Source organism: Nerophis ophidion, linkage group LG29 (assembly GCF_033978795.1).
Source record: "Nerophis ophidion isolate RoL-2023_Sa linkage group LG29, RoL_Noph_v1.0, whole genome shotgun sequence".
Taxonomy (NCBI): Eukaryota; Metazoa; Chordata; class Actinopteri; order Syngnathiformes; family Syngnathidae; genus Nerophis; species Nerophis ophidion.
The window spans coordinates 13,856,152-13,867,122 of NC_084639.1; the positions used below are offsets into that span (position 1 = coordinate 13,856,152).

A 10,971-nucleotide genomic window follows, 5' to 3' on the forward strand; every position below is an offset into this window, starting at 1 on the left:
CAAATTAAACTCTAAAAAGAATATATTAATAATAATATATTATAACACGTCTGTCTGTCTTTCTGCCTCAGTCATTTTGCAGTGCAGGCCTGTTTTAGCTACATGTCACACCCGGCATCATCCAACCACAAACTGAGTAAGTTTTCTCCATCATTTTTATCCATTGGATAACATTTGTGTGTGTTTGCAACCTTTTTTAATTGACACGGTCATTTTTCAAGGCTGGAATTTTAAAGTGTGCCAGGATCACTCAGATCATTACTACCCTTACTCCTCTGAAAACTGATTTTCCGGAGCACATTTTGTCGAGTTTTCTGCTGTTCATGTCTTTTTTTTTATGCTCTCATTTAGCTTTTGAGAAATGAATCATCAGTTTATTTTTATTTCAGGCATCGCTGAAGATAGCTTTTAGCAGGTACCTTTTACACTTAAACTCATATGGAATAAATTCTTGGTACTTGGTAATCGGTAAAATTACTGAATTTTCAGTACTTTTGTGTGTGCTCATGTGGTAAAAAATGTTAATTAGTTTATTAATACAATTGAAAATAACTTGTAATAAACATTAAACAGTGAGCTGATAATAATAACTGTTGTGTTTTCCCGATACCAATATTTTGTTACCGGTGCTGTTACCAAAATGTATATCGATACTTTTTGGTACTTTTCGATACTTTCCTAAATAAAGGGGACCACAAAAAATTGCATTATTGTTTTTTTTTTTTAAACAAAAAATCTTAGGGTGCATGAAACATGTGTTTCTTATTGCAATTTAGTCCTCAAATAAAGTAGTGAGCATACTAGACAACTTTTCTTTTAGTAGTAAGTAAGCAAACAAATGCTCCTAATTTAGCTGCTGACATATGCAGTAACATATTATGTCATTTATCATACAATTATTTTGTCAACATTATTAAGGACAAGTGGTAAAAAATGAATTATTAATCTACTTGTTCATTTACTGAAGGGGAACATTATCACCAGACCTATGTAAGCGTCAATATATACCTTGATGTTGCAGAAAAAAGACCATATATTTTTCTAACCGATTTCCGAACTCTAAATGGGTGAATTTTGGCGAATTAAACGCCTTTCTATTATTCGCACTCGGAGTGATAGGGGTAGTTAATCCGCCATTTTCTCAAACACATTACAAACACCAAGTCAAATCAGTTCTGTTATTTTCCGTTTTTTTGATTGTTTTTCGTACCTTGTAGACATTATGCCTCGTCGATGTGTTGTCGGAGGGTGTAACAACATGATCACGGACGGATTCAAGTTGACTTACGTAGAGTGTGTGCATCGCAGAGTGTTAGCATCGATTAGCATGCCGTGCTAATTGATGCTAACATGCTATTTAGGCTAGCTGTATGTACATTTGTAGCTATATTTGCATCCAGCCTTTCCTTCCACCCACATTTAATGCCAAACAAACACTTACGAATCGACGGATTTAAGTTGCTCCAGTGTCGAAAGTCCCGATCGTTTGGTCTGCACATTTTACCGGCGATGCTAAGGCAGACCTGGCACTCAATCGTTGGTTAGAAGGCGATCGCCGAATAGCGTTAATAGCTATTTGCTCAATAGCTTCAGTTTCTTCTTCAATTTCGTTTTCGCTATCTGCCTCCATACTCCACCATCCGTTTCAATACATGCGTGATCTGTTGAATCGCTTAAGCCGCTGAAATCCGAGTTTGAATCCGAGCTAATGTCGCTATATCTTGCTGCGCTATCCGCCATTTTGTTTGTATTGGCATCACTGGATGACGTCACAGGAAAACTGGATGACGTCACAAGAAAATGGACGGTGGCTCCACAGATAGCGAAAATCAGGCATTTTAAAGCCTTTTTTCGGGAAATTCCATGATGGGTAAAATTTTGAAAAAAAAATTGAAAAATAAAATAAGCCACTGGGAACTGATTTTTATTGGTTTTAACCCTTCTGAAATTGTGATAATGTTCCCCTTTAATGCTTACTTTTCTTTTAACATGCTCTATCTACACTTCTGTTAAAATGTAATAATCACTTATTCTTCTTTTGTTTGGGTGCTGTAAATTAGTTTTGGATGATACCACAAATTTAGGTATCAATCCGATACCAAGTAGTTACAGGATCATACATTGGTCATATTCAAAGTCCTCATGTCTCCAGGGACATATTTCCTGAGTTTACAAACATAAATGAAAAAAAAATGTGATGCTAAAAAATATAAATGTAATCATAGTAGTATTGACTAGATACGCTCATGTACTTGGTATCATCACAGTGGATGTCAGGTGTAGATCCACCAATGGCGTTTGTTTACATTTTGACACAGGTGAGCTAAGGTGTGTAGTGAAGCATGTTTAGCTATTCCTCGTCCTGCAGGGATGATACTTGTAAGAAATTTACTTTTTTTTTGTCGCCATGGAGACAAGGATTAGTGATTTAGAAATAACTAAAACACTGCAGACTGCGGATGGACTTTAACCGCTAGCTCACCATGTCTTAAAGCACTTCTTCCTGAGGGCGTTTCAGTGTTATAACGTCACCTTTATCTTTAGTTTTTTTGCCAAAATGCCCCCGTTGTCCCTTTTCTGTCAACACACATTGTCTATTTGTTGGTACTCAGTGATTGTGGGCTGGCGAAGATGCACCTCTGCTCGTAAAACCAACAATGAAACGCCGTGACAACGTGTAGTGTAATGCAGTTGTGACAAATACACAACTTCACAGACAGAAATTTTCTGGAAGGCAGGATGTGTTCTTTACCACAAGATCATTTTCATTGCATGTCAGTGGTTTACTGGCCGTGAACTCATTACCGCTATGGGTGTTATGTATCTTAGTCCTTTGGCGCCATCTGATAAACAAGGGGCGCAATTACACCATAACAATATTTTCTTGTTTTCCATTTGGCAAGAATTAAGATTCATTTGGTTTTCATGGGAAAACCATTTTAATATACCAGGATTTCAGTCTATTAGAAAATAACAGTTAAAATGGAAGTCAATGGGGCCAAAAGGAGTTATTCAAAATAAGTGTGTATTAGTGTTGTCCCAAAACCAATATTTTGGTACCGGTACCAATGTATTTTGGTACTTTTCTAAATAAAGAGCACCATAAAAAAATGTCATTATTGGCTTTGTTTTAACAAAAAAAATCATACAGTACATTAAACATATGTTTCTTATTGCAAGTATGTCCTTAAATAAAATAGTAAACAAACAAGACAACTTGTCTTTTAGTAGTAAGTAAACAAACAAAGGCTCCTAAGTTAGTCTGCTGACATATGCAGTACCATATTGTGTCATTTAATAATTCTATTATTTTGTCAGAATTATTAAGGACAAGTGGTATTAATTGAATTATTAATCTACTTGTTCATTTACTGTTAATATCTGCTTATTTTCTCTTTTAACATGTTCTATCAACACCAGGGGTCTCAAACAGGCAGCCCGCGAGACGTTATTTTGCGGCCCGCACCTTAATGTGAATTTTAATGTTGGTGCGGCCCGCAAGTTTTATATGAATGGCGCTTAACATCGTCATAATTGTACACCGGTAGCCTCGATTCTTCCGGGAGACTTCCAATTTTCAGTGCCCCTCCTGGGGTAATCACTCTCCCGAATTTCACCCAAACTATAATATTTAGGGGACACCGTGGAGACACTTTCTTTAACGTCCTCCACAACATGTACAAACAGCGTGTCAGTGCAGCCACACGTTGTATTTGACTTCTGTGGACGCAGTAAGCGACTGCAAGACATAGTTGATCAAGGCTACAATATACTACTGTAGACCGGAAGATTTAGGGCTGCATGGGATTCTGGGTATTTGTTCTGTTGTGTTTATGTTGTGTAACAGTGCGGATGTTCTCCCAAACCGTATTTGTCAGTCTTGTTTGGTGTGGGTTCAGAGTGTGGCGCATATTTGTAACAGTGATAAAGTTGTTTATACGCCCACCCTCAGTGTGACCTGTATGACTGTTGATCAAGTATGTCTTGCAGTCACTTCCGTGGGTCTGCAGAAGCCGCGTACAATATGTGACTGGGCCGGCACACAGTTTGTATGGTGGATAAGCGGACGAGACGGCAGGTTGTAGAGGACGCTAAAGGAAGTGCCATCACAGCACGCCCTTAATATTGTTGTCCGGGTGAAAACCGGGAGAATGATTGCCCCGGGAACTGATATTTGGGTGTTTCCCGGAAAGATCGCGAGAGTTGGCAAGTATGTTGCTAGGGCGGGAAAGCCATTCAAAGAAGGTGAATTCATTAAAAAGTGCATGTTACATTTTTTGGAGAAATGTTTTCTTGCGGCCAAGCCTCACCCAGTTTCTGCATCCAGTGGCCCCCGGGTAAATTGAGTTTGAGACCCCTGATCTACACTTTTGTTAAAATGTAATAAACAATTATTCTTTTGTTGTTTACATTAGTTTTGGATGATACCACACTTTTAGGTATCAATACGATACCAAGTCATTACAGGACCATACATTGGACATATTCAAAGTCCTCATGTGTCCAGGGACCTATTTCCAGAGTTTTAAACATAATATAAATAAATTAAAAACAACAAATAAGATTTTATGATGCCAAAAATTATAGATGTAATCATACTAGTATCGACTAGATACACTCCTGTACTTGGTATCATTACAGTGGATGTTAGGTGTAGATCCACAAATGTTTATATTGTGGCGTCCCGGAAGAGTTGGTGCTGTAGGGAATTCTGGGAATTTGTTCTCTAGTGTTTATGTTGTGTTGAAAAAATTCTACCAAAATGTGTTTGTCATTGTTGTTTAGTATGGTTTCACTATATGGCACATGTTTATGACTGTGTTGGCATTGTTCATACAGCCACCCTTATTGTGACATGCTGTTGACTAAGTATGCATGCATTCACTTGTGTGTAGTGTTCAAAGTCAAGATAGTAGACGGTAGATGGTCAGACTGAATATTTGTCGTCATTTTTATCACATCCAAAACTAAATTCTGGTGTACTACGGTATGTCAACATTAGCCGCTAGCTAACTAACTAGCCATGCCTTAAAGCACCTCTTTCTGAGGGTGGTTCAGTGTTGTAACTTCACCTTTATCTTTGATTATTAAGCCAAAATTCGTCCGTTCTCCCGTTTCTGTCAACACACTGTGCCTGCTTGTAAGTACTGCATGCTCGCTGCGAACGTACGACAGGTGGGGGACCAGTACTTTTCAGAGGCGGTATAGTACCGAATATGATCCATTAGTATTGCAGTACTATACTAATGCCAGTATATCGTACAACCCTAGTCCATCCCATGCAATTTCTACCGCTTGTCCTTTTAGGGGGGGTGCTGGAGCCTATCTCAGCTGCATTCAGGCAGAAGGTGGCATACACCCTGGACAAGTCGCCACCTCTTCGCGTGTATACTGTATTGTAGGGGTGTGAATTATGGGGCACCTAATGATTTGATACGATTCAGGTTCCTTGGGTGACGACTCATTTAAGAACGAATTCTGGATTCAAACCGATTCTTGCAATGTATTATTTGATGTTATGAATATAATGAAACATTTTCAAAACCGGTTAGAAAAGATCATTCTGGTTGCATAAAGATGGCCTAAAAATATGTGTAAAAACTGATTCCTATGAAAAACTAAGTTAAAAATGAAACTTTTTAAGTAGATTTTAAAAAATCAGGAATCAGTTTAGAATCGGGGTGAATAAGAATCGAGATTCGGATGTAAATCTCTTTTTTTCTGCAATTTTGTACAATGTTGAGGGGGGGTTCAATGCCCAGTAGTGTGCAAGTGTGTTTCTGTATAGTATCTCCAGCCGGGTCCATGTGGTGACATCATTTACGGTATTTTGAGAGGTGACGTCGGACTAAGTAGGACATTACTGAAGGCCTAGGTGAGAAACGCACGGCCTGCCACTGTTTTTTATGATAAATTCTGTAAATGATGCTGTAGAAGTCGCTGTCTTGCGGTTCCACAGATATGTACGTCAAAGTATCCAAGCGGAGAGAGTTGACAACAGGTTTTGATGTTTTTCAACACCTCCATCAAATCATATACTTCCGTTCAGGACTTTCCAGTCTCTCTCTAAACTTCTTCCTACTCCTGCACGCGGCCGCTCACTGTTAAAGACAACAGATGACTAGCTTAACACGTACCACCTGTGCAATCGAATCATCTGCCAGCTGTGTCTCTCCGTCAGCACATGCCACGCCACCGTCTGATGGCGCTTTGTTTTCAGCACCATGGAGAGAGGCAGTGACTTTTACTCCTGCAAGCGCGCTCATCACAATCCCTTTCCACAGTTGCAATCAAAAGCACAGTGCCATTTTAAAGAAAATCTTGATCAAAATTACATAAAATTGAAACGGAACAATTTATCACACAAGGAACACTTCAAAGGGCCGTTTTGGGCCACAGTGTTGGTCAAAGGTTGCTACACTTGGAATTTTCATTGACTAAAAATAAAATCATTTGTTGCACTTTTCTAAAAAAAAACAAAACTAATATTTACCACAAAATGTTTAAACCAAGTAAAAAGTTTAAGTAGAAAGTACCTCTGTTATTGTTTACAATGAAGATGTTTGGTATGTGCCATATTTTCCGGATTATAAGGTACACCGCCGATGAATGGTCTATTTTTCTTTTCATACATCAGAATCAGACGAGTTTTAATTGCCATTGTTTGAGAACGGGTTCACAAACTACGACTTTTTCTTGGTGCAATCGTGCAACATAAAACACATATAAAACAGAATAGGAAATAAAAAGAGCTGTAACTGAGCTATCAGATCTTGTTATTGTTCATGTACCAGATGATATATATATATATATATATATATATATATATATATATATATATATATATATATATATATATATATATATATATATATATATATATACATATATATATATATATATATATATATATAAGGCACATCGGATTATAGGGCACATTAAAAGGAGTCATATTTTTTTTATCTAAATGGAAAACACTTCCTTGTGGTCTACATAACATCCTCTTCTAGCCGCTTTCTGACAATCACTTCTGGATGTGCCATTTTGTGGGCGGACTTATTTACGTGGCTCACCTTCTCCCCGTCATCTTTGTTGTAGCGGTGTAGCGTGCAAGGACAGGAATGGAAGAAGTGTCAAAAGATGGCGCTAACTGTTTTAATGACATTCAGACTTTACTTTAATCAATAACGGAGCAGCATCTTCTCATCCGGAAACAAGGCCGGAAATGTATCCCATGAAAAACAATCCGGGCGGAACTCTCTAATACTTAAAGTTCCTTTGGTGAATAATGTAAACTCACTACACCGGTATGTTTTAGCGATGTCATGGTGAGTTTACTGACAGATATAAGTAAGAACTTTACACTACTTTATATTACAAATGGCAACAGCGGAGGATGAATGTCCCATAACAAGAAGATAGGGAAAAAGAAGAAGATTATCATCACAGACTACAAAAGCGGACGCGCACAATTCTTCCGGATTTATGAAGATCCCAAATACAGATCAGCAGGTACAAGAAGGTAAAAAAAAGTTGCTTTTGTATGATATTGCAAAACAAAACACCAGATAATGTGTTACCTTATACACACACCATAACAATACTAGTATGTTGAAGCACAGTACCATCCACCAAGCAAAGCGGCTTCTTGGCTTACTAAAGTCGTACTAAAACATTTTGAGAGATTTTTGAGCGCCATGCGTAATGTTCTATATTTTCAATGGAACATATAAAATGTTGGTGTTGTTTACTTGAGTGATATTGCCATCATACCTCCTACCACCTGCAATGAGGTGCCGACTTGTCCAGGGTGTAGACCGCCTTCCGGCCAATTGTAGCTGAGATAGGCAATAGCGCCCCCGCGAGCCTAAAGGGAATAAGCGGTAGAAAATGGATGGATGGATGGACCTCCTACCACGTATCTCTTATGTTTGACTGCCATCTACTGGTCACACTTATTACACCAAGTACCAAATAAAAAAGCTTCAAGTTCGGTGTGCAAAAACAGAATTTTTCCGTTTTGAAGGGGAAAAAAAGGATTTTAAGTGCCTCATAGTCCGGAAAATACGGTTGTCCAATTTCGGTGTGTGTTGCAGCAGTTACAGAATCACAAAAACAAAGCATAATTGCAAGCTTATGTGCATGTGTTCAAATATTCCTCTGCAGCAATCCGCTACACATTTGAGGCTGATGCAGAGAGGCAGAAATCAAGACTTCCGCCTCGGGTGGACTTTATGGGGTCATCTCAGGGGACACTGGAGCTGCCTGGTCAGGGGAGAAAAGCCTGTGCCAAAACCAAACTCCGACTTCAGGTATTTATTTATTTATGTTTTTAGATGACAGATGATTGCTATGAGGTGTTTAAAATCATACCTGTTAGCCATTCCTTTACCACGTTTGACGTGTATTTGGGTTCATTGTCCTGTTGGAACACCAAACTGCGCCCAAGACCCAACCTCCGCGCTGACGATTTTAGGTTGTCCTGAAAAATTTGGAGGTATACCTCCTTTTTCATTGTCCCATTTACTCTCTGTAAAGCACCAGTTCCATTGGCAGCAAAACAGGCCCAGCGCATAATACTACCACCACCATGCTTAACGGTAGGTGTGGTGTTCCTGGGATTAAATACCTCACCTTTTCTCCTCCAAACATATTGTTGGGTTTTGCGGCCAAACAGCTTAATTTCCGTTTCATCTGACATCACGTGGACAAAGATAAGACCTTCTGGAGGAAAGTCCTGTGGTCAGATGAAACAAAAATTGAGGCGGAGATCAGGACTTCCACCTCGTGAGGACTTTACGGGGTCGTCTCCGGGGATACTGGAGCTGCCTGGTCAGGGGTGAAAAGCCTGTGCCAACACCAAACTCCAACTTCTGGTATTTATTTACAGTCGCGATCAAAAGTTTACATACACTAGTAAAGAACATAATGCCATGGCTGTCTTGAGTTTCCAAGAATTTATACAACTCTTGTTTTTTTGTGATAGAGTGATTGGAGCACATACTTGTTGGTCACAAAAAGCATTCTTAACGTTAGGTTCTTTTATGAATTTATTATGTGTCTACTGAAAATGTGACCAAATATGCTGGGTCAAAAGTATACATACAACAATGTTAATATTTGGTTACATGTCCCTTGGCAGGTTTCACTGCAATAAGGTACTTTTGGTAGCCATCCACAAGCTTCTGCTTGAATTTTTGACCACTCCTCTTGACAAAATTGGTGCAGTTCAGCTAAATTTGTTGGTTTTCGGACATTGACTTGTTTCTTCAGCATTGTCCACACATTTAAGTTAGGACTTTGGGAAGGCCATTCTAAAACCGTAATATGATTCTAGCCTCATTTAGCCATTCCTTTACCACTTTTGACGTTTGTTTGGGGTCATTGTCCTTCTGGAACACCCAACTGCACCCACATACATGCCAACTCTCCCTGATTGTCCGGGAGACTCCCGAAATTCAGCGCCTCTCCCGAAAACCTCCCGGAATAAATTTTCTCCTGAAAATGTCTCGAAATTCAGCGGAGCTGGAGGACACGTCCCCTGCAGCTCCATGCGGACCGGAGTGGGGACAGCCTGTTTTCACGTTCGCTTTCCAACTATATGAACAGCTTGCCTGCCCAATCACGTTACAACATCTACGGATTTTAATCAAAAACTGCACACACAAGGAGACGAAGCAGAAGAACGAGGAAGTTACAGCCATGGCGACGCCGTCTGTAATAGAGTGATTCTATGTTGTCTGTCACCATCTCCTGGTGAATGTTGGCTATAGCGTTATAGGGTTATTTTTTTTGGGTGGCCAGCGATTTATGTGGTGTTGCTCACCTGATGGCAAGTGACTCTCGCCAGTACGCAAATGGCAGAACAAAGGTTACTTAAATATTGAAAGGTAAGTGTTGTAGTTTTTTTTTAACTAACCAGCAAGCACAGTACAGTTAGTAGAACAACTGTGTTTTTATTACTGTGTATTTGATAGGTGCCGTCTGAAATTCAACTATTTATTTTATTTATATATGTAAGAAAATAAATATATATAGCTAGAATTCACTGAAAATCAAATATTTAATATATATAGATATATTTACATATATCTATATATATGAAATATATATGAAATACTCAAGTTGCTGAATTGTAGATGTAAATATACTCCTCCCCTCTTAACCACGGCCCGCCCCAACCACACACCCGACCACGCCCCCAACCACGCCTCCGCTCCACCCCCCGACCACACCCCCAGCCCCCCACCTCCCACAATCGGAGGTCTCAAGGTTGGCAAGTATGTGTACCCAAGACCCAACTTCCGGGCTGATGATTTTAGGTTGTTCTGAAGAATTTGGAGGTAATTCTCCTTTTTCATTGTCCCATTTACTCTCTGTAAAGCACCAGTTCCATTGGTAGCATAACAGACCCAGAGCATAATACTACCACCACCATGCTTAACGGTAGGTGTGGTGTTCCTGGGATTAAAGAACTCACCTTTTCTCCTCCAAACATATTGCTGGGTATTGTGGCAGGACAGCTTAACTTTTGTTTAATCTGACCACAGAACTTTCCTCCAGAAGGTCTTATCGTATCTTTGTCCATATGATGTCTGAGAGTTTTACCTGTGAAGTTCAGTTGTGTTGACCCAGAAGCGTTTGGTTGCAGCGGGATATCAGAGACAGGCTGCAGAGCATCACTGTGTCTGTAAGTCACTCTCTCGCGAGCTCCAGCAAAGCGACGAGGTCAAGTCTTCACGAGGCCGCTCCCGTACTCAACCTCTACCAGGAAAGAAGGACAATATCACAGGTATGACAATCTGTGTGGAGGCTCCAGCTGTAGTTTTAACGTGTTTTGTTTTGATAGATAAACTTCATCAACAAGGGGTGCGGCAAGGACGTCTGCCGAAGCAACCTGGAGCTGACCTACAGGTTCTGTGCCAGAGAAACACAAAACCATCGAGATGTTTTTACCTCACTCGCCAGGTA

General features: G+C 39.6%; 1 protein-coding gene across 1 annotated transcript in view; it reads left to right on the forward strand.

The window, feature by feature from the left end:
* The window catches only part of LOC133546025 (integrin alpha-6-like), a 61,699-nt gene that overhangs the window by 24,813 nt on the left and 25,915 nt on the right, over positions 1 to 10,971 (forward strand). The window contains exons 11-14 of the mRNA XM_061891831.1: positions 72 to 136; positions 8,167 to 8,312; positions 10,652 to 10,792; positions 10,850 to 10,968. Of these exons, the coding sequence (XP_061747815.1) occupies positions 72 to 136; positions 8,167 to 8,312; positions 10,652 to 10,792; positions 10,850 to 10,968 (471 nt within the window). The remainder of the gene's footprint in view (positions 1 to 71; positions 137 to 8,166; positions 8,313 to 10,651; positions 10,793 to 10,849; positions 10,969 to 10,971) is intronic.